This window comes from Pomacea canaliculata, linkage group LG4 (assembly GCF_003073045.1).
Source record: "Pomacea canaliculata isolate SZHN2017 linkage group LG4, ASM307304v1, whole genome shotgun sequence".
Taxonomy (NCBI): Eukaryota; Metazoa; Mollusca; class Gastropoda; order Architaenioglossa; family Ampullariidae; genus Pomacea; species Pomacea canaliculata.
In genome coordinates, this window is record NC_037593.1 from 13,960,891 (window position 1) to 13,984,887 (window position 23,997).

Sequence of the window (23,997 nt, forward strand, 5' to 3'; positions counted from 1 at the left end):
GTGGGTACCATTAGGAAGTAGCAAACCTCCAAAGCTAAAAGTCACTTTGGATTGTGGGATGTATTAACACTGAACTGATAAACAAGTTTGGATTAGTATATAGTGGCGGAGGAAGATGTTTGGCTTCGGGGGGAGAGGTGGGCGGGCAAACGCCATGCTGACGGCGAACGACGTGGTTTACTTTCTTTTTTCTTAGCTTACCCTTCCTCCATCTCCTTGTCCCCCTGGTTCAGACGCATATTGACCAAAAATTCAAAATCTCGAAGGTTTATCCCAAACTACTGAATTCCATTGACCTTCACACACAACTTTGTGAAATGTTATCAAACGTTTGACATCCACCCTGATTTAAAAACGGTCTTTAGAAATATGTGTGAGCAAGTAACCCACGTGTTTAACTCCATTCAGGGAAGTGTGTGCGACGACTGCAACGCCATTTGCTTCTGCGGCCCTTGCGTCATGTGTCAAATGATGCGAGAGCTGAAGCTCATGAAGACCACCACAACAGTCGTCGTGCGATGAACTCTCCCGACGACACTGCGACCCACGCCAATCGCTTCGCGGAGCCACCGACGAAGCACACCGAGACCAGAGACAACTTCTTTTTTAACAAAACTATGGAAATTACTATTATTAAATAAAGTCAGCTGCAACTGGTTACATCCTTTTTGTCCTGCATTTTTTTTGAAAATTACGTTTCCATGCTTCAAACAACATTCACATGCTGACATAACATTTGTATAAACAATAAAAAGGAGGAAGTGATGACTAAAACACATATCTCACATAAAATTTATAATACAGAGGAAGAAAAGGTGACTAACCTGGATGTCACCTGAAAGTCTTGTACAGGAATATTCGTGATTGAGGAGAGACTACTCCGGTAATCAAGTTACTACAGCACGTACGGCGCATTTTCTCCCTTGTAATTTTTTGTGCTTCTTGTGATAAAATGCTTATAACAATGGCAGGATTAGAGAAAAAGTCAAAGTGTAACAACAAAGTGACTGATGTTATAATATCTATCTGTTCAAATTAAAATGATCCTTATCATCAATAAAGTCAGGGTTGGCTGTCCTGGGTTCAGCACTCGTCTCGGGCAAGCTGTTCTTTCAAGTGGCATCTGTTTACAGGGTTGACTGCCTTGCAGTAGTATAGACTTAGTTGCTGGATCGGACAGGACAGAACAGGACAGACAAGCACAATGCAGGACAGACATCCATGCTTCTTGTCCTTGCCTGTGTCGCGCGCCCAGATGTCTGGCACGGACTGATCGTCTTGTCATGGTCTGCGCATGTGCATAGCTATGTATGACACATTATCTCTCTGTCTATCATCTGCACAAAAGAGCCACCTGTGGACGACAATTTACGTGCGTATGACGACCAGGGTTCGCTGGCAATAAAAAGAGTAGACATGGACTAAGTGTTCACGGTACGAGACGCAAACATGTTTGAAAGTACACAAGTCTGCACAACAAAGCAAGCTGTGACAAAGCTCTTTTCGAATTCTATTAGCTCAGTATCAGGACGCGGGACGTGACAGGACAAAAGAAGTCGATACAAGGGAAGGCGGGCACAGACACACCTGTACTAGTTGCGCAACACACCTGAAATACACTTGGACACGAAAATCAGTTTTATAGAGAGTTGCTTAACACAAAGCACAAAGAAGTTTCAGAACGTTTTAACTAAAACCGTTTTAAATAAGACAAAGTTTCTGAAATCGCCCAAGTTAGCGGCACATGCGAGTGTAAAAGATGGCAGCTTCAATGGAAATTCATCCAAGGGATAATTTTTATACACAGCAGGAGCAAAATTACCAACTGGATTGTTGGCTGACTTTCCACGATGTAGCCTTAATTGCTGGCTAGGAGTAAATAATTTATTCCCCACTTCTTCCATTAGTCCCTTCTTTCTCCTATCCCGTCCCTCATTTTAATTGCTAAAATCCCCTTTCTTTCTGTTCATGGGCATCCACTTGGAAATGTCTAACAACCATTGGCCGTCATTTAATGTAGGTCTGTGGTAACAATCAAGCACGTGTCCGGACGATTATGATTCTTAATGAGTACACCCCAGCAGTCACAAGCTACCACATAAGCACGAATGTACTGTACACTCACTCCTCGTCAAGCATGGACATGATGGTTCCTGGGTGCCAAGCTGTCTACACACTTATTGTCAAGCCCCTATTCTAAACTGAAGTGGGTCATGTGATCGACATAAAACCAAAGTCTCACGTCGGCGCCATCTGGTCACACGCGGTAGTAAAGCTAAGGGACATTGAATTTTATGGCTGAATGCATGTTTGATTGATCAACGGGCTTCTCGCATGAGCAGGTATGAGTCATTGCAGACGTGGTATGTCCCTCGTGCCAACATCTATAGTACACTGGATCACGTGACCCGAATCAGTAGTTCATCAGACGTATAAGGTCCGTGCTAATATAATTGCTTGCCTCCATTCCCTGCTGCTGTTCACAGCCGGTGAAGAGACAGGAGGACAGCGTTCAGCGTAGTCTCCAGGGGAGGGATCCGTTTATGGGGGGTCGTGATTGCTAATTTTACAATGCAGTTTGCACGCACTCTCAGAACAAGTCTACCTGTCCCTTGAGGTGTCCAGCAATGTTTGTCCGATCTTAGAGGTAATAGCGACGAGATGGTGACGACGATGATGATGATGATGAGGGGGTGGAGGAGAAGAAGGAGTAGGATACAAATGTACAGATTTCTAAAAGTTCACTTCCTTTTTGTCGACTGTTTAGAGGCCCGAAATGTGATCATTAATGGTTTTTACACCTTTGTGAGGTCGGTGTCAAACCTAACTTGCTTTAAATATTTTAGGTCCGCAGTGGGAGGAATTCTTGGCTTTGTAAGGTTATGTGGTGCTGGGGGGAGTGAGAGAAGGAGGAATAGCAACCCACTTTCGAGATCGCACTGAATGCCTGTGTGTGTCTCCACCTGCGGAGTACCCGTCCATGCGACAAGGACAATAATAGCCTTTCAGACCAGCTGTCTTCAGACAAGACGGCCCACGATTACGACGACGACTGAGTGAAATGAAAACCGTTAAATGACAAGTTATGACACTGAACTGTGAACACAACCAAGCAGAGGCATTGAGACAGACTCCAGATGGCGCGTGTGAACAGACTGGCAGTGCGTGCATGTATCTACTGTACCTACGAATGTAAACATGTTTATGCGCTTGAAGATTGTTTAATCATCTGGGTGTGTGCACTGAGTTTACACGTACTTCAAGAAGGCAAAGAAACCGGACAAAGAAACCGGACAAAGAAAACTGGGACACAGCCTACTCTCTGTGTTCCTAACCGTAGGCATTTCGGTATCCATGAACATTCATGTGCGTGCAGTGCGACAGACTAAACATGTTGTGCAAATGTATGTGTGTGTGATTTTGCCAGCAACAAGTCGACGATTCTGTCTGGCTTCTGTCTACATTGACCTCAACACCGACATTGCTCTCCTCCTCTACGATAATGCTTCATCGTTCTATTCTCACATCCTTCCTTCCTCCCCTCTTCCTCCTTGCCCCTTACTCATTTTATTTCCGAGTGTCCGCCTGTCTGTGCATGTGAATATCCTAGAAGTGTCTGTAACAACTAAACACTTGTTCTGACCGCCATTTCATAATGGTTACAAGTCACAGGCCATCACAATGGCACAACGGCGCACGCATGCACTGTACACACTCACTCACTTGCTCGCAGGCAAGCACGGACATGAAGGTTCTTGGATGCCAAGCTGTGTACACGCTTACTAACATTCCCTCTTCTAAAGTCTGAAGCAGGTCTTGTGGTTGGCACTGAAATTCTAAAAGACTTCGAACACGTTTTATTTTTCAACAGATTTCTCCTAGAAAAAAATTAAGTTAATTGAAAACTATGTTACAGACGTGACATGTCCCTCGTGTCAGCACCCACTGGATCACATGACTACATCAGCAGGTCATCAAGTATAAGGTCGGTGTTCATGCATCCTGTAACCAAGAGGGCGTGCGTCTGTTCCATGCGGATGCTCGCCTGCCACAGCCTGCTCACATCCGGTGAAGAGATAAGAGGACAACGCTCAGAGTGCAGCCTCAAGTGGACATGACCGTTATTGGGGGGTCATCGTCGCTGAATTTGCAGTGTAGATAGTCAAAGTGTCCTTTGAGGTGTCCTACAATATTTACCCTATTTTAGCGACTATAGCGAAGTGACGACGACGACGACGACGACGACGACGATGATGAGGATGTTGAGGAAGTAGAAAAATATGTAGTTCACTCCCTTTCTCATGGGTGTTTAGGAGACCCAAACATGGAAAGTGGTCGTTGAATGGTTCTCTACACCGTTATGAGGTTTTAAAAACTAATTGTCAGAATCGGGGAGAGAAAAAAAAAGAAAACAAAAAAGAAGAAGAATGGAGCAAGGTTTCAAGAATCTTCGCCCCCCTTGAATGAGTGAAACGTTTTTTCCCCTCACCCTCTCGGTCAGATAAAATACTTGTCAGACGAAGCCACCAGTCGCTGTGAACTTTAAAATGTGATGAGATCGAAGTAGAAAATTATTGCTAAAATATTATCATTAAAAACACTAATATATTAAATAACAGAATCACATTTAGCAATAATTGTATCTAAATTAACTTAATAAAGGGGAAATGGTGATTAAGGCGCCAAGTATTTCTGATCACAGGCCACCCACGCATGTCCCCTGACCTCTCCCCCACCTCCTTTGGAAAATCCCAAAAGGGAGGGAGATTAATTTCAAAGTTGAGTACTGAAGAAGTGGTAGCTATTTTTAACAAATTGTTCCCTTTGTCCTGTACTTAATGCGTCCATAGACGTATACAAACAAACACCGCACTTCTGATATTTTTTTTAATTCACAAATCTGGGTTAGTCGTTGAACGGGTCATGTTTACTCCGCTGGGTGGGAACAGGATCAAGTTTTTTTCCCTGTTGAGTGAGGAAGAAAAGTGACCCCTGAAAACAGAGACCAGTTTAACCACAATTCACTGAACGAGGGCAATACTTTCAGCAGTGAATGGGTTAAAAATAAAATCGCTACTCCCAGTGAGCACTGCGCGCAATAATACGACTGCTAGAATCAGAGAACGGCACTCAGGGGCAAGATCATTGCGCTCCACTGACGACCCAAACAGTCAACATTTCCCTGCTGGTAAGTTGGTTATATATTATTATGTTTGTACCTTTCTAAAGCGTTAAGTATGATGAATGTGTTTCTTGTACATTTGACTGTCATGGGGATGTCTGGCTCTTTGTGGTCCTCAGTGATTCTCTTTCTATTGTGTAGAGGGCGGCCCATGATTACGATGGCGTATTTGATGGCCTTGTGCAATGAATCGGGTGGTGCGTACAAACGGGCGATGTTCTGCGTGAACATAATTTTCATGATTCATGAAGCGTATAAAAGAAATAATGTTCTGCATCAGCTTAACACGTATAATAAAAAAAATGGCTTTCACCGTCTCATCACGAACTTGTATTACTGGACTGCTGGCAGACGACTTTTTTCAGTTAACTACTAACACGAGGTATCCTACTACAAAGCTTCCGGTTTAGTCACATTCTTTGTTTAGGGTCGCAGAGACTAACAGCGGAGAACTTCACAATCTTGGCAGACACAGCAATCCACCTATACACATCCGTGGTCTCGTGTCTCATAAGTCAAACACAGTCAAGACGAACACAGTGATTCATCCTCAAAATATCAAGGGCCTTTAGTAACGGTCCCAAAGAGGAGTAGTCCCAAAGTCGCCATTCTACTATTCAGTGTGTTTTGTGTGGGATGGAAACTGGTACAGGGTACTATGTAGGTCAGTAAGCCTGTTATGCAGACCGCCTGTTCACCCCCACACACGCACAGCCCCTGTAGCCACACCCCAGTCCTGTGCGGCTGTTACCACGCATTCTCCATCCACCTTCCTGGGACAACAAGACCTGAAGGTAGGCTTCGTCTTTTCGTGCAAAACACATGCTGGTTCCACTACTATCTTTTCTTTTGACAACATTTTAAAAAATATATATTTCCAATTTTTCTTGTTTCGAATGCTGTAAATACTTGAGGTGATGCACTTTCGATGCTCTTTTCTCATTGAATTGTATTGATCATACATGCCAGGTGGTAAATGCAGACCTTAAATCAATACATATTTGCAAAAATTATATATTCTCATTTGCATTCAGTGCGTGATTAATAAACAAGAACTACAGAACAGGATTAATTTATCCAACACAAACAAACAAACAAACAAACAAACAAACAAAAACTAAACTAAAAGATCAGATATACGTAAGGACACGTGCACTCACAAGGCAACCATCTGTGCTTCCAAAGGCAGCTGTCTCCTTAGCGTTGTCCTCAACTTCTTTTAACCATCTAGTTGTCATGAAAATGTGGATCTCAGTATAAGTGTGTAGGGGTGGTTTCCGTCATATGTAGGTAAAGATGGTTCATGACATTTGTGTCTAGATGTGGTGTCATGATCTGTGTTAGGTTACCTGAACGCTTGAAAATTCTCGCATATTTCACAAATAGTCTTTGGAATTCAAGAACAATATTATGTTTAGAAAAGGGGCACGACCGTTGTTAGTTTTTTTTTTTTAAGTGTAGATGCCTCATGGCCTACATATCTTCCATGAAGGTGGTAAAAAGTGACTTCTTCTATGTAGCTTTGCTGAAGACAAAAAAAAAAGTTCGTTTTTGTACCTCGCCATGTCGAAGGTCCGATATGAGATTCTAACACGCGACCTTTTTTGTCAGGCCGAGCAGAGAGCTTTTTAAATGTTGGTTGTGGACAAACTGGATGACCACACCCACTTCAACACGACATGCGTGATAATGGCGAAGCAAACATAAAGCACTTGACACAGACTCGATGTTACGTCTGCTGTGAAATATTCCAGAGCTCTTGCACTTATCCAGTAGTTGATAACTCCATTATTTTTTCTTCACATTTTTTTTTACTCCCAGTAATGCGAACCGCCCACAGGTCTGTAATGTGAAGGTTTGAGAGAAGTAATCCGAGGTATGGGTGTAGCTCTTTGAGCCACCCGGACTTAGTTTATTGTTATACATTTGTGTTCCCTGTGCCAGAATCTTAACTATACCACAGAAAGTTTACCGAGGTCTCTTCATATTGTTCCTTGCTTTTACTTTGTACTTATAATGATACAGTTTTAAAGACAACTTTGAGAAACATCTGATAATAGGAATAAGACTGAGGCCATGTTGATATGGAAGGTCGATATTTATTATCAAATTATCGAAAACATTATTCCTACTGTTATTGTGAGGCTGAAATTTGATTGCTTATTTAGTTATTGCTCTTCTTTTCTATTTTGTTTTTCCCTTTGTGTATTTTTTCTCTCTTTAATTTGTGTTTGTTTTTGTTTTATTCCGTATTGGTTTGTGGGTTTCTTAAGCGCAATAGTAATGTTTCATTATTCTTTTCTTGTTTATCAAAGATTTCTCTAAATCGTCCATCACGCAAAAGTGATAGGTCATTGTGGGGTTTGCAAGTCAATGATGTGTGTAAATATGGTGTCATCAAACTGTCACTGACAAAAATATATTGGAGCCACGTGGTCATGTACTAGACTTCTAATAATAATCATACCTGTGCTGTATTCTCTGCGTCGCATGCCTTCTTCTACTAATGGGTTATTTTAAGACCGACTTATTACAAATAGGATCAGACATCAAGGGGTTGTCTTACATAACCTTGTTATGTACTTTTGAAAAAAGGACACACGATTTTCCCAAACACACATATACACGCCTGCGCACACACTCGCCATCTAACCAAACAAAAATCCGTCTATAAACCCCGTTCTATTATTATTTCCTTGAACCTGTCAATCCTCAGTCATCCTGTTTCTCACATTATGTTGCACTTTTGTTTGCTTTTTACTGAGCGTTTTCTTTTTTGGATAAATGAACAGCACGTGGAAAGAAAAGTAATATGTATGCGTCACATATTTTTGTTACAGTAAGCCACACAGCTTTCAGGTTCTTCGCCAAAGCTTGGATTCATCGAGGTGGTAAAGAAAATGTCCTATTATCCGAACAACCCCGCTTATGCTGCAGACCCAAAAGATATTCAGCTTCAGGTACAGGAAAGAAAAAAAAAATGATGAAGATTCTCGATCCAAATGGGCTTCATACTGTAGCCTTTGTCGAACTCTTCTGTATAATAACTTTGATGGACTCCTGATAAAAGTCTGCGACTGAAAAGCCTTTTAAAATTAGCTCCGGGTTTTGAGGAAAAACTTCACTTAACGAAAGTTCAAGGTAGTGATTTTCTCTGTAAACATCCATTTAAGTTTTTGTTTTCTATAAATTATGAAACAACACCTGAAGAAGAGTTAATGAAAATGATCTACGAAAATCGGAAATCGGCAAAAACTACAACAGACACCACGAAGTCGGATGGTTTCGTCATCAAAATAAATAGGTTAATACTGGTTTCTGAGTAATAAATCTGTTAGACCTTTGATTTTCTTAGGCTTTCTATTGTCCATTGTTCATTGACTGCTTGTTCGAATTCTGAATCTTGGAAGATTAAAAAAAAAAAAAAAAAAGTGACGCGCTAGCAAATTAATTTTCAACAGTTTGCTTACTTGTCCCTCACAAGCTTAATCTGCTGTCTGTCTGTCTGAAAGACCGACTACAGATACGGAGGGTCACACCCAGTTGTGGCGCAGCCAGCGTCGTCCACTAGTAACACTACAGTCATCATCAACCAGACGGCAGCGTATCAACCGCCGCGGATGTGGTCCACCGATATGTGTGGCTGCTGCGAAGACATAGGAATCTGTGAGCATCTCGTCATCAGGCTATGTTGCTTTAGTTTTGTACATAAACAGCTTTGATTGTCGCTCGTGAAGCTCGGGAATGGCTAAGCGCAAAATGAACAGAGGTGTCGTAATCGAGTCACTGCCCTCGGGTTGATTACACTTTCGAGTCTCCAACGTACGTCCCTATTGACTAGCTCAATGCAGTCTAGAGTAATAAAGAGATTAATTATTGAATCGTGAGATTTTTTTACAACAAATTACAGAAGATTCAAACACTTCAAATATTTTAAATATGGCTAGCAACACTTGTATGATGTTTTAGGCTGCTGCGTCGTCTTCTGCGAGGTCTGCGCGTCCATTCAGCTGTCACGTGACATGGGAGAGCACTGCTGTGTACCTTGCTGCGTCCCTGGCTGGCTTATCGTTCTTAGAACAAAGCTTCGAATGCAGCAGAACATTCAGGTCAGAGTCGTGCACAGACAGGTCGCTAAGTCAGCTATGAATCTTTATTATCTTCTCTTGTGCTTCCTCTATCTCTCACAGTGTTAAAGTGATGCAATGTTTATTTATTTATATATAGGTTCCTTCCTCGAACTTCCGAGGTTTATTTCCTGATATTTAAACTATCTGTAGAATCCCAGATCGTCTCTTCATAAAAAGGCCACTGAGCCCCAAACATTCACATCTCAGCTTGCTACTGTACTTTCTGAAAAACCAACGCACTGTGTGTGTATCGTAAGGTGCATGGTGTTTCTTTTTCTTTTTTTTTTTTTAATAGAGACCTCCCATCAAACTCCAGTTTGTTAGTGCTGTAAAGAAATGCTACATTTGTATGTATATTTATTTTCCACTTTTTTTTTTCCTTGCCTATAGGGTACAGTCATGGATGACTGCTGCAGAACCGTTTTCTGCGGCTACTGTGTTCTATGTCAGATGATGCGAGAAGTAAAACAACTAAAGAATTCGGGCATCAAACTGTAGAAAAGGCATCTGACAAAAACCTTACTGGCTGTACGACCATCACCAAGAACGATAACTGACAACTAAAATGGACAGCTAGAGTTATAGTTGTCGCTGTAATTATTCCAGCATATTCGAGTCTATATCTCGCAGCAGTTTTATGTCTTTTTTCTCTTTGATCGCACAGACGTTGCTCTCTAATAAAAGAAAAATGGCGATGGTCCTTAAAGGTCCAGATTCAATATGGACTAACGGTCGGCGTCCATTACAAAAATCGCATACAGCGTCTGTCGTCTGCTTATCCCAGTCCACACGGGACACGATATGCAGAAAAGCAGGCCATTTAACAACTCTGTCAAACAAAAAGTCCACTAGCACATGTTGACACTTCTAGCATTTGTATTTAAAAACAAATTAGCTTGCAGTCTTAAAAACTCCAAAAACAGATAGAACGTAAGGCACAAGAAATAACCTCGTCATATTTCCATCCACCACAAATCTTTTCAACTGCACAGGTTCCACAGCCTTCAACTTCTGAAATGACACAACTGCCCTGTGTTCTTATCTGCTAAACACAATAATTTTCGATCGCCTCGGAGATCGTCTTCGGCAATGTGGTATGTCGGAGTACATGGCCGAACCACAATTTCTGTTTTTGACAGCAGCACGGGGACCTACCAGACATGCAGGTGAATAGTGCACGAAGTCTTTCGTCATTTGCTACCTGTAGAAGGTCCGGAGGAGTCTGTTCAAGCGTTTTATTTCGAAAGCTTGGATCCGTCGCTTTGATGCTGTGAGCAAGATCCAAGTCTGACAGCTGTACCGCATGACTGACACCACGAGAGACATGGAGCCTCTCGATTGCTTCTGCTGTCCCAATATTTAAACTCGCCATGACTGCTGTGATCCTGAAACTTACATCCTCCACACAGCCACCGTCTTTCGAAAGGTTCGTGCCCAAGTACATAAAGGACCTCTTCCAATTGTTCCTCGTTGCCTACTGCTAACTTACCCACTCCCCACTCGATCCCTCCCTAGCTTACTGTGCTCGTACCTGTGACCCACCACCATGAACATAAAATGCAGCTCTGCTCATTAAAACACACAAGGCTTGAAAATATAAACCTACAAATAAAGTTTCAAAAACTTTTATTACCATGAATATTTCTTACAGCCTTTGCATCATTGTATCACTTAAGGCTATGGTTAATGACTTAAGCATAAAATATTTGCAAATACATTAATTATTTAAAATGCTAAATATGTATTAAGTACATTTTATGATTATGTACCTTTTAAGATATTTGTGTTCTTTAAAAACATTATATTTTTGCTCAAATCTCAACATTTTTGTCCTTTTCTTTTTGATTTGCATGATCACTTTAATACGAAAACAACATTTGCATTAGGATGTCTATGCATGTTTGGAGAAAGTACTTGACTTAACTTTGATCTGGTGAACAAAGATCCTTTCATAGGACAGGGAAAAAAAATACAGGCAAACTAAGATCAGTTAGTGCCAGGCGTGCATGCATGAACACATTTATCCGTAATATAATTAGGCTTTTACTGATGTATCACATTTCAACATGAGCATCCACCCATATCTCTGAACAAAGATCCTTTGATAGGACAGGGAAAAAAAACCAGGCAAACTAAGATCAGTTAGTGCCAGGCGTGCATGCATGGACACATTTATCCGTAATATTAGGCTATCACCAATGTATCAAATTTCAACATGAGCATCCACCCATATCTCTGACATCTTGAGATATTTACCACCCATGCATTTTGTTTCAAGTGATGTAGCCATGTACATATGCATGAGGAAGATATGGATGAGGAAGTGAGGAGGAAAAAACATAAAACCACAGTGGTGAAATTGAAGATAAAAAGATCAAAGAGAAGGAAAATCAGTGAAGTCAAAAGTTCAACATCCAGACTATCTGTGAGGTTCAGTAAGCATAGCCATCAGCTACGTGATGCTAGTTTCATATTATTGCACACATTTAGCTTTACATAAATTTGCTTTTTTCTTAAATATTCATATGCATGTAAGCATGTGTACAAGTGTATAACTAAAATCCTAAAAATGTCCTTTTGCCCATTCCCATACTATGTCTGCCATTTCCTTCCCAGCATCTAACACAAAAGCATGACTAAAATCCATCTGGCAAAGGCGAATGTCAGCATCAGGAAATTTCTCTTGCAAAGCAAAGCAGTATTCTTTTGGACACCACTGTCAACTGATCCAAAATAGAAGCTCATTTTATCAATATGCTGCTTCAACAGATCCACCTGAAGCTGATCCACCACAAAATAGTTCTTGCTTTGCCATATAAGTGGCATGATCAACACACACAGGGTTAAAAAGACTCATTGAAGCTGTTATAGAACATTCTGGCGTGTTGAAAAGATCTTAGATGGTACTGAATCAACCTCCGCTGAATTTGGGGGCTTAAGAAAGACAGCAATTTCACTGCAGTGAGAATTCCCCAGCGAAAGTAGTTCAAGAGAGGTTTAAAGACTCTCCCATTTGGGGATTGCTGCATTTTTTCTATGGTAGGGAATAGCATAAAACATCGAAGTACTTGGTCCTTGGGAATGTGAGAGAGCAAGTTCAAAATCATGTAGCAGCCAATAGAGTGACCAATCAGGACTAGTCTTGTGTCTTTAGGAATGATGTTCATTATGAACTTGACTTTGTGCCATATCTGCCCACTTAATGAGTAAGCTGGATCTGGTTCTGTACCTTTCAAAAGAAATTAGGAAAAGAAAAGTGACAGCTTAATTACAAAGTGAAAGAAAAGAGAACAAATTTTTGTTTCTTTTCCATGCTATTTATTCTTGAAACAGTTATGTTAATGTAATACTAACTACAAAATATGCACACACGCACACACACACATTTATAAACATGAGGTGGAAAGAGGAAAAGAAACAGCAAGTCACTATCTGTCAACTATTCATTCTGCTCATACCTTTAAAAATGTCAGTCCAGCTAAGAGATGATGTCTTTGGACCTGCCACATGTCCTGCTTGTCCCACACACCACACAGGAATGTTTTTCTTGTTTTTTTCCCAGAGTGAGAGCATGAATTGCATATAGTATTCAGGTATGCCAGGATTACCTGAAACATTTGTTTTTAGCACCAACAATATATTCAAATAAAGCCTACAGTAGTGGTGTCTAAGGAAATGGATAGATACTCAAATGAAACATGAAAATACATGTACACAAAGATGCATGGAAACAGACATTAAGCAGGCTTAAAAATAATAAGCTCCAGTGAAAAGGGCTTTTCTTGGTAGTGGATTGCCTTGGTTTAGACAAAAGGATAATAAGGTCTCAAGGAAGACAAAACACATGGGATACTGCTCAAAAGTGTGTTCGCTGAGTTGTGTTATCTCTTAGTCTTTAATTTTGTGACATACAAATCAGAAGACATGGAATGCCCTATACATTATTCCAAAAGAAACATACAGTAGTTACATTTGAATAATGCATGCACATTAATTGTCTTACCAGGAATTATAAGAATAATGATCTTGGGGTAGTCTCTTTTCCCTCATTCTCACTGGAAAAGTGACCAACTTTCAGAAGATGTGTCTCCACACCATCAATATTGATAAATTCAGACACCAATTCATCCACATTATGGGTCTCCATTCTGTAATGCTGTTAAAAATATAGAAGTTTATGCAAAACTATTTTACATTTAGGCCTTGTGTTTATACTTAACGCTTCTCCACACACACCACATGCATACACACATAATCTTATTTGACTGCCACTCTATTTCAATGACAACAATATTTTGCTAAGCATCCTTTTTACCAAGTCAATGTACAAGGGAAATATCTTTGTGGACTAGAAAGACTATTAATAATTATGGCCACATAAAAAAGTTATTTTCATTTGACATATTGTCTAAAGCCTGAGCTTCTCAGATAGTCAGTGGTCTCCTCTGAATCTGCTACCAGCGTATGCTGAAAGGAAATTGGTTTGGGTCACATCTTGCACCTAGTTTGGATGTGTTCTACAGTCTGTTTACTCAGAGTGAGACTAATAATCAACATGCTATCAGCCATTTTCTAAATGTGTGGCACGAAAGGTGAAGGAGTCTCTAATCTGGAGCACAAATGAATACCTGTTTTTCAAAACGTTATGCTATGAATGGTATTGTAGGTTGCTTAAAAGCAGCTCTAAAGTTGCTCAACTTTGATAGGGTATGGAAGCAAATGATTAATGGGAACTATCTTGATGTTACTTATTTGGTTTCCACAACCTATTTGCATTTATTATACACAAATGTCTTTAGGTTAAACTGAAAACGTATGGCATTATTATAAGAAAGGATACAGAAGGTACAAGCAAATACAAAGATATCTTTATCAGGTGACAATCAGATCAATGGTATCTCTCTGGGTTGCATACTGGACATAACTTTGCTATTTTTTAAATTAATGACCTATACCGTCAGTAGTACTTACAAAATATTTACAGGCAGAACTTAAATATATAACCTGCAGCTAAATCATAACATTCTATAGATATCATGAAATTATACCCTGTGGTCACAGACCTGGCAATCTTTTTTATTTTTTACCCGTATAATGTCGTGGCTAGCATACCAGACGACACCTTGCTCGAAAGCTGTGCTGATACGATAATAGAAACTTCTCTTTGATCTGCTGGAAGTGCAGCGGGCTTCTGTTTTCATTGAGACGTCCACTCACAAAACACGCGATCAGAGGTGATCAATCGCGTGCACGCCTATGCACACATATTCACAAGCACTTTCTTATAGAGTAACAGTAGTATTCATTTGTCGATCCTATTAAATAGAGGAAGGCGAGCTTTGGGTACGAGCCATTGTTTACAGGTTAGGGCGGTGTGGGGCGTGGAGTTGATTTTCCCAATCATATCTGTCCTTTGATCTCTTGTCATTTTTTTGTTTGGAGTTATCTTTCTTGTTCTTAGCAGCAAGAGTGGCAACCCCTTGTATGACCAAGTTGTCTTACATTCTTAAAGTTAATTCATCAATTGACTGGTAGCGGCTAACGAGGAGTTAAGCTAGGTTAGTCGGTACTGTCATTATGGTGAGCAAATAGACATAATGGCTGCGTACATATAATAGAATGGTCATGCACACTAGAAACTCAGATGGAAAAAGTATTCACGAAACTTTGTTCCACTACTAAACGCAAATGTTACTTTTCTCAAAGAGTTGCTGCAAATTGAAACTCATTGACGACTAACTTTAAAAATGCACCAAATTTGAATAGCTTCAAGAACTTGAACTTAATAAATAACAGTCCAAAATTTGTATAACTAGTTTACAGTTTTCTCTAGCTGTGTGTGTTGGTGTTAATGGTTATAAGGAGCATTGATGCCTTGAAGGATGTGTGTGTTGTAATGTAAATACCTGCAGGGGTGGGAAAGGTTATCCGAACCCTGACCTATAGCATGGAAAATTAGGAGTACTCTAGCAATCAGTAAGCAAAAACAATCTATGAAGTATGAAGTATCGAATGAAAATGATTGTTGGCAGATGTATGCTGCTTATTTAACTCATGTTAAAATGTAATTAAATATCAAAACTTAACAATTCTATCAATAATATCAACAATTATTTAAAATCTTTTCAGTGCACACAGATCTGCACACGAATAAGGTCCATAAGCTAATAACATTTTTCACATGCACATAACCACTTTTAAGCATACTAATCTAAAATGGCAGTAAATATTTGTATGCACACTCACACAAACAACCATGCATATACACGAGAACAAATAAGTGTATGTGAAAACAGAATCAATTTAATGTATTTTTTTCAAAAAACAAGAATAAATTTACATTTCATGTTGTAGCCAGCAAAATAGCTGAAGTGTTCAGGGACTGCAAATTGTATACAACAGTATTAAATGTCTTGAATTACTTCATAATTTTATTTACATTCAAAATATTGATGGAATTTTAATCAAACCATGTGAGACTGTTTCAAGTATACAGTTGATGAGTGCTCAGATTCATTATTCTGTATAATTTAGAATTGCCAAACATAAAGATATTTAAATATATATACTGCCACAAACTGATTTAAAAAAATTGAATTAAGGGTTAGTGCTACTTTCAGAAAAAAACAAATAAGAAACATGTGTGTGTGTGTGTGTGCATGCACCAGCATGTTTGTGTGAGATTCCTTTATGCATATTCCTGCTTTTTAAAAAAAATAATTAGGTCTTTAATAAATAACAGAATCACAGAAATTTTACAATATGATGGGTGCTCCCTGACAAAGCAAATGACAAACACCTGAAAGTTTCGTCATGACACAGCCAACAAAATCTTTTAATCACCAGCTACTGTTGTGATGCCTAGAGGCTTCGTATCTATTAACAAGCTGTTTGATTTGTTCAACAGAATAAAGAATATACTTCAAAAGGAAGACAGATCATCCAAGGCATTCGTAAAACTGATGAGACCAGACAAAGTTTCAATGTGTAGTTTCTTCTCTAATGTGTTGTAGAAGAACTCAGGTGCCTGCAAAAGAAATATAGGACATATTGCCAGGTAAATCTAAAGAATATTAATATCCATGTGTACACATGAAGTTATAGATTTAGTATTGAGTTTACATTTAATTGGTACTTTTTTTCTGCATGCACAATGATCAGAAATGAAGCCACCATTACATTAATCCCCACATCCATAGCTATTCGTAATATAGTTCGAAAGAGACTAAAAGCGAGAGGAGGAAGATGGGATTAATTAGAGAATAAAGAAGGATGAGTATTGGAGATTTGGAGCAAGATAGATATAAACTAATGATTAAATGAATGAAAATCTTAGTGGCAAGCCAGCAGATAATTTATCAATTTGGAAGACGAAGTTGTTTTATTCCATTAAAATACTTTAATATACAATGGATAACTACATATTTAAGATTAAGTTTAGTACTTGACGTAAATCTTAATTCTCATCAAAAGAATGGTTTCAAGTTTTGTTGATGAGCCATGATGATTCTATAAATATTATGTCAAAAATTAATGTATAACAAGATAAATAGCAAGATTGTCATATTAATATGACAATGAGCTGTAAAAACTGAGCTAACCTCTTGTCGAAGACTGTGTAGGAAAACAATTTCTTTTCCTGTTAAAACCTCCAGTTCTGTTCTGTAAGTGAAGCAAAATGTTTTAATGCTCATTATAAGACTAATATGGTTATATTGCTTTGTTTTTTTTATATAAAAACTCACAACTATGTGTAAACACTTAATAAAACAAGGTAGGAAATTATTTATTAAAAAAATGTGGAGGTGGATCATGTTCAATTTAGACACCAGAATATTAGTGGTCATTACAAATAAATCTGTTGAGTATAGTACTCGATCAAGATCATAACTCAGCAGTGCACCTTTACTCTAATAATCTATTTTTTTGTAATACCCGAGCCATCAATTAAAATGCTAGTCACAGATTAAGGAATTCTTGCATATACTTTAACATTTACCCATTCAAATCATGTCGTTTTAGCCAAGCTTGCACATCATTTCTATTCCAGGAATTGATTTTATTGATTATACTTGAATACAGGTTCTTTGCTGGCTTTGACAGTGACCTGTGTAGCAACAGTGGAGATGAACTTTCCTTCTAGAAGAAATAAAAGATATGCAAATCTGTAAGTAAAGTTCTATATGTATAAGAATTGGAGGAGTTTTTTTTTTAAATGAAAGAGGAAATGTAGGAATGAAGAAGATGAGAAGAGTTACAAAATGAAGCAATAAAGAGGGTAACTGATTGTATACTTTTATACTAATTTGTAATGTCTCATAAAAAATGTTTCAACATTTTCACACCCTTTGTGTCTTATAAAAGGAGTTTTCATTTTGAAATACACTTTTTTTGACAATTAAACTGCATTCAGTACTGATGTCTGCATGAGCCACTGGATTTATTCCATTTAGGAGGATGCCATGAATTATACAATAAATGTGTTGAGTTCCTCTGGTCAAAATGAAACTGACCCATTCATTTAAAACGTTGTTTACACATCATGTAACTATGAAATGACTCCACTAGCTGACAGACAATAAACCATTTACATTATGTTAACTGTTCAAATGTCAAGTCAATGATTTAACCACATTCTACTACAACCACGTACTCACCAAATCAGCAGACATTTCAGGTGATACTTGCTTAAACGATTCAGGCTTTTCTGTAACATTTCCTACATGCTTGTGAACAGCTTTAATAAGTTGTTCTAAGCGAGATTCAAATGAATATTTTCCACTGAAGTCATAAAACAGTTTGGTGCCCAAGATCATGCCAAGCCAGCCATCTGGGTTATAGCATCTTTCCATTATGAGGGGAATGATAGGCCTATGTTTTTGGAATGCATATTCTGCTTCTGAAATGGGACAAAAACAGGATATTTTGTAAAGATCTTTAGTAGAATTCTGACATTAATTTGGCTGCTAAAATGTAAAAATCAAAAGTGGGTGATACTGTAGAAATATAGAGGGGTGATCATGATTAGATTATGCAGATAAACTTGAAAACACTGTGAGTTCTGTCCTGAAAAATATCCTGAGTTATATAAAATTATGTCTGAGAAAGAGTGAATGAAAATCAGGATAGAGAACTGGACCCACCAGCTCGACAGTTGGGACTATCTTTATATTTCTGTGACATGCAGCAGACAATGACAAATGCCTTCTCCACTGCCTCTGCCATAGCCTGAAGAGTGGATCCACCCATGTCATCAATATCCATCCAGACTTTAATCCCCTGATAAGATAAACAGATTTTTACAGAATGGAGGTCTTGTTGGTTACTTAGATGGTGAATTTACACTATGGGGTTAAGTACAGATAACAAACCAAAGGAAAAGCAGAAAAAAAACCATCATACAGGATCTGAACCCAAGACTTTTCAATCCTTACAATACTAGTGACAAGCAGTAATTTTAACGCTGCACTACACAAGCACTCCTAAACAATTAAAATGACAAGAGGTGCCATTCTTTAGCTCATTCAATATGGATAAATCCACGCAAGTAAGCTGTAGCTATTAATATCATGTATGTCCAGGTGGAAAGCGTATGGAAGAGTTAAAAGTTTGTTTTTTACTCCTTGTGTGTATTTTTTTTCTCTCTTTTTCACTATGCATCCATACACTCTCTGTTTTTGTCTCTCTTAAACCATTCGGATGATTCAATATTCAATAATGAATCTGGTCACCATGGCAAACCACACTCACATGTGATCGAAGATTGATCGCGAATTTTTTTAACAGTTTCTTGGTCTGCCCACTGGTATGAAATCATCACATGACTTTGAGGATCAAGTGTGTTGCCGACAGGTGCCACATCTAAGCGTGCCAAATCACTGTCAGTTCTTGAGGCTTTCTGAGTGAACTTCTTGCCTGGTCAGTAAATATTTAGACACCACAACATTCAAAAAACATCATGTTTTCAAAGGAAAAAGTCACATACTGTGGTAACGTTAGTAATCGTAATGTGAGTGATGCTCTTCTGAAGAACTGGTGCAATGCACTGGTGATCTCAAGTTTGATCTCATATACGTCAGAGAAGATTTAATGAAGTAAATATTTATCGGATTTAATATCATTACTTGCATAGATTTTTGCTTTTTCAAGTGTCACAACAAACGTTGAATCCAATATTAACCAGCATAAATAACAAAGTGTGTTACACACATATTTTGTACTACATATCTTGTCATTTATGTAATATTATAACAGAACTATTATGTAAAACATTTTACTCTTGCTATACCAAATCGTATTTTTCACCTGTTCTTGTTTGTCTCTATACTTGTCTGTCTCTTATCCATTCTTCTTATCCTCTGTCTCTCTCTCTAACACACACACACTAATGCATACACACAGAAATACGATTACACTTCCACCACATACTTAGTATATACATGCAAACATATACATGTAAACAAATATTAACTCGTCCCATAAATAATATAAATACTATTTATTTACATAGTGCTTTACCCCACCATCAAAGGCATGCTGAAAACACTGTACAAAAAGAAAATACAGCTGGTCTTAAAAGTAAAGAATTGATTGTGCATACACACACATGTGTAAAAATAGATGTAAACATACAAATGTAGAGTTACTGTATATATGATTGCATGAAATATCTCAGATTGTCTCACCAATGCAAGCATGTTTTTCATCTTTTACCAGCTCATGACGAACTTGCCACAGAATTCCTCGACAAGCTTTCTGACAGGTCTTGGAATTAGTGCCCTCCTTATAAAGGGTGACTACTTCATCAACAAGGTCCTTTTCTTTCATTATCTCAGAGATGTTCTCCTTGTCAAAACTTAGGACCCATATTGCCTCATAGCTGACTTGAAAATAAGAGACACAACTGAATTAGATAGTAAAGATAATCATCAAAAGCACTAAATATAAATTATTTTTCTAGTATTTTTCTCCTATCTTTTAGCTTTCTTACTTTAATTCATTCACTCCTTCATTCTTAATGTCATTTAATTTACTCCTTTGTTCCTGTATACATTTATACACTTATCAAATACTTCTTTAATGCTTGATGCTTTTAAAATATAATAATGGGATATGAAAAATATTACTTCCTAAAGTAAACTTGTACATTTCAGCAATAATTTGCTTTTTAAAATTGATCTGTTGGATATGGTTTTATTCACTGAAATTTCCCTGCTAAACATCCCAGGCCCACATCTTAATTTTGAGTGCATGTCTTTTGTATCTGCTTCATATTTCTTCAAAGTATTGAGGGCTCTCATCCCCTTCATCTGTGTCTTAAAAAAGCTCCAATTTGCTGACAATGCATGTAATTTCAAATCATACACTTACTTTCTTGTTCATTTTGATAAACTGATTTGAGGCCTTGAGTCAGCAAAGGAAGTGCACCCTCTTTCACTAGAAGCCTCTTATTGGCATCATTTCTTGCCAGCTGTCTTATAGCTGAGAGAAACAACAATTACTTCTTGTAGAAACAAAGTATTGTTGGAATTATTTACATTTCCAGGGGAGAGAAATACAGCCTCATCCCCACCAATCTCAACTAAAAGGAACATAATGAAGATAATAAATGTTTTTGAAAATATTTCTACTCCAGCCCTCAAACACTCTCCAAAAATACAATTGTACTCATGAACCTGCATCCATGCACACCCACATTTTGTAACACTGTGCATAAAACTCTTATAATCTTTTATCACAGCTAATGATGTAGGATTAAAAATATTTCAAAATGATGAAGCTTAAATTACTTTTAACAATCTCAGACACGCTCCATCCATCATGCCTTCGAATATTGCTGACCAAAGCATTTTTCAGCCTCTCAAGAAGGAACTGCACAAGATCTGGTGAAGTGGCAAGTTGATCTGCCTCAGCCTCTGTGGCAATGTCCGCAATAGCAGAAACAGCAGAAAGCCTAGGCACACACACAGAAAACCCTGGTTATTCCCATAAATATGAACCATACATAAAAGGACTGCAGGCAGTCTGCTGACTGCCGAGACAAAACTGTACCTACTCACACAAGTATAGTGGGCTGTCTACAGAGTGCTTAATATGGTACAGAAGTTTTAGTCTTTCTGAGCTCATATTAATTTTTATGCACCAATATTAAACATATGTTAGATATGTACTGCAACATTACTTTAATTTTTAAACACTTTAAGCGGAAAACTGTTTTCACTTGAATCTGTCTGAAGTGGAGTTGAGATACGGCAGGAGTACTTTTGAAGCATGCAACTTTTGCAATTTGGACACATTTTCTGGATACATGGCCATGTTGTGGATTGATCCCAGTGACCACGGAAGAAGACTCTGAATTTCTACTTTCTGTACAGAATAAAAGGGATATTTGTCACAAATACACTTTAATGTTAAGACTTATCGTTCTCTTTTTTTGTAGGACACTCCCCTCCACCAAATTGAAAAAAGGTAAAACTGGCAAACTTGATAAAAATGTTAAATGATTATAAGTTAAATACAGCATATTTACTTTTTCATTAAACAGGAACCCTGACAACTGTTTTCCAATGTTTGTTATTCATCAACATGTTATATACTTACTATCAAAGTACCCTCCACATGAGGCTGGTACCATTCCTTTAGCTTCTGTAACAAAACTGACACAAACTGTTCCTGATCTCGAGCCACAAAAGAAACCTCTGGACAACAATCCATGAAGTTGAACACCGTCAAAAAGGCATTCTTCAATGGATTCCACCACTCAGGAATAATGGTACTATCTTCAGCAGCATATCTTCTCCACTGAAGCCCCTCTGCAACTACATCGCAGAGCACCTGCACTGACCCCGAGTCTGCTAGGAGCTGACCAGCTGTGCGTCTACTAGCTGTTGTGACACTGACATTAGGATTCTTAAGCTGAAAATACGACTGCTTTATGCTTAAAAGTTGTTTTCGAAATTCTTCAGCGTAATGTCCTTCATCATCAAATTTTATGATGGAAGATGTTTTATTGTAATTTTCAAGAAAACTTAGATCCATATGAGCTTCTTGATCATGGCCTGTGGTATATTTCTGCTCTTTCACGTCTTTAGTTTCATCATTTTCTGCTTGTTTGTTCATGATAATAGATGCTGGTTTATTCCTTAAGTCTGCAACAAAATTAAAAAAGTAAAACAGTAACAATCAGCCTAGCATTAAGGAGATCGAGGGATTCAAAGAAAAAAAAAATTTAGACAAAAACATTTTCTAAAATGACAAATTCTTTTTAATGAATAAAGTTATTTTCTAAATTAGCAGCATAAATCATAACCACTAGAACAAACAATATAAGCTTTTTGTAAGTGTAACTATTCAGCACTGCTTGTATTGTAGCTCTTTATTTTATTTTAATGGAATTTGTTTCTTTATATTTTATTCTTTCTTTTCTCCATATTTGTACTGAAAATGTTAAGTATTGCTTAAAATGTAGCTCTTTATTGTATGTTAATGGCATTTGTTTTTGAAAATTTTATTCTTTCTTCTCTCCAGATATGTAAAAGGAAATTAGACAAAATGATTTGAAATTTTACATTACAGGTAATGAAGAAAAAAAGCCAGCAAAAGCAAAAAATACAGATGTAGACCATTACCAGTTTTCAGATATTGCAGATATCATGTCAGTACCGAACTGTCCAACTGTGTTAGCTACATATTTTTCTGGTCTGACAGCAGCAGAAATAGCTGGAGCTACTGAAGTCACACTCACAGAAGTTGCAGCAGTCTCACTGCTTTGGGATCCCTTTTCCAAGTCGACGATTCTGTCTGGCTTCCGTCTATACATTGACCTCAACATTGACAATGCACTCCTCCTCACTATGATAGTGCTTCATCGTTCTATTCTTACCTCCTTCCTTTCTTCCTTCCTCCCCTCTTCCTGCTTGCCCGGTTGCCCCTTACTAATTTTATTTCCGAGCGTCCGCCTCTCTATCCTAGGAAGTGTCTGTAACAACTAAACACTTGTTCTGACCGCCATTTCATAATGGTTACAAGTCACAATTAAGCCATCAAAATGGCACAACGGCGCACGCATGCACTGTACACACTCACTCACAAACATGGACATGGAGGTTCTAGGGTGCCAAGCTGTGTACACACTTACTAACAAGTCCCTGTTCTAAAGTCTGAAGCAGGTCATGTGGTTGGCACTAAAACTCTAAAAGACGTCGAACACGTTTTATTTTTCAACAGATTTGTCGTAGAAAAAAGTACGTTAATTGAAAACTATTCTTGGTCTTTACAGATTTGACATATATGTCCCCCGTGTCAGCACCCGCTGGATCACATGACTACATCAGCAGGTCATCAAGCATGAGGTCGGTGTTCATGCATCCTGTAACCAAGAGGCGTGTGTCTGTGCGTTCCATGCAGATGCTCACCTGCCACAACCTGTTCACATCCGGTGAAGAGATAGGAGGACAACGATCAGAGTGCAGCCTAAAGTGGACATGACCGTTATTGGGTGACGATCAGGAGTTAAGCTATATAGGTTGTCAGTACTGTCATTTTGGTGAGCAAATAGACATAACGGCTGCCTACATATAATAGAATGGTCATGGACACTAGAATTAAGCTTGGAAAAGTATTCGCCAAACTTCGTTCCACTACTACGCAAATGTTTTTTTTTCTCAAATAGTTGCTCCAAATAGA

General features: G+C 38.4%; 3 protein-coding genes across 5 annotated transcripts; 1 reads left to right on the forward strand and 2 right to left on the reverse strand.

Moving 5' to 3' along the window:
• The first annotated feature begins 5,033 nt into the window (after positions 1-5,033).
• On the forward strand, positions 5,034-10,156 carry LOC112561660 (cornifelin homolog). 2 transcript variants are annotated; one of them, XM_025234262.1, is made up of 5 exons: positions 5,034-5,188; positions 8,023-8,142; positions 8,695-8,848; positions 9,152-9,291; positions 9,703-10,156. In XM_025234262.1, the coding sequence occupies exons 2-5, from the start codon at positions 8,083-8,085 to the stop codon at positions 9,808-9,810; spliced, it is 462 nt and encodes a 153-aa protein (XP_025090047.1). In that variant the 5' UTR covers positions 5,034-5,188; positions 8,023-8,082; the 3' UTR covers positions 9,811-10,156. The 2 variants fall into 2 exon arrangements, with proteins under 2 accessions (XP_025090047.1, XP_025090048.1); XM_025234263.1 differs by lacking the exon at positions 5,034-5,188 and adding an exon at positions 5,821-5,976.
• A 714-nt stretch (positions 10,157-10,870) lies between these two features.
• LOC112561659 (lipid droplet-associated hydrolase-like) lies at positions 10,871-14,831 on the reverse strand. The gene is given in 7 exon segments (XM_025234261.1): positions 10,871-12,030; positions 12,033-12,108; positions 12,110-12,175; positions 12,177-12,541; positions 12,771-12,920; positions 13,316-13,468; positions 14,376-14,831. Coding segments are annotated over 5 exon segments (786 nt in total). The 5' UTR covers positions 12,895-12,920; positions 13,316-13,468; positions 14,376-14,831; the 3' UTR covers positions 10,871-11,875.
• A 764-nt stretch (positions 14,832-15,595) lies between these two features.
• On the reverse strand, positions 15,596-23,354 carry LOC112561658. Of its 2 annotated transcripts, none has more exons than XM_025234260.1 (12): positions 23,057-23,354; positions 21,913-22,460; positions 21,533-21,678; positions 21,102-21,265; positions 20,683-20,793; positions 19,998-20,195; positions 19,063-19,227; positions 18,456-18,591; positions 17,970-18,211; positions 17,312-17,451; positions 16,914-16,974; positions 15,596-16,339 (listed from the first exon to the last, which is right to left on the reverse strand). In XM_025234260.1, the coding sequence occupies exons 2-8, from the start codon at positions 22,429-22,431 to the stop codon at positions 18,584-18,586; spliced, it is 1,311 nt and encodes a 436-aa protein (XP_025090045.1). In that variant the 5' UTR covers positions 22,432-22,460; positions 23,057-23,354; the 3' UTR covers positions 15,596-16,339; positions 16,914-16,974; positions 17,312-17,451; positions 17,970-18,211; positions 18,456-18,583. The 2 variants fall into 2 exon arrangements, with proteins under 2 accessions (XP_025090045.1, XP_025090044.1); XM_025234259.1 differs by having other exon boundaries at positions 22,941-23,353.
• Between the last annotated feature and the right edge of the window lie 643 nt (positions 23,355-23,997).

Coding starts and splice junctions, on each gene's coding strand:
- LOC112561660 (XM_025234262.1), top strand. CDS start 8,083: ATGTCCTATTATCCGAACAACCCCGCTTATGCTGCAGACCCAAAAGAT. Junction 8,143..8,694: donor CAAAAGATATTCAGCTTCAG/GTACAGGAAAGA, acceptor TCTGTCTGAAAG/ACCGACTACAGATACGGAGG. Junction 8,849..9,151: donor CTGCGAAGACATAGGAATCT/GTGAGCATCTCG, acceptor ATGATGTTTTAG/GCTGCTGCGTCGTCTTCTGC.
- LOC112561658 (XM_025234260.1), bottom strand. CDS start 22,431: ATGAACAAACAAGCAGAAAATGATGAAACTAAAGACGTGAAAGAGCAG. Junction 21,679..21,912: donor ATGTGGAGGGTACTTTGATA/GTAAGTATATAA, acceptor TATTCTGTACAG/AAAGTAGAAATTCAGAGTCT. Junction 20,794..21,101: donor CGTGTCTGAGATTGTTAAAA/GTAATTTAAGCT, acceptor TGTTTCTCTCAG/CTATAAGACAGCTGGCAAGA.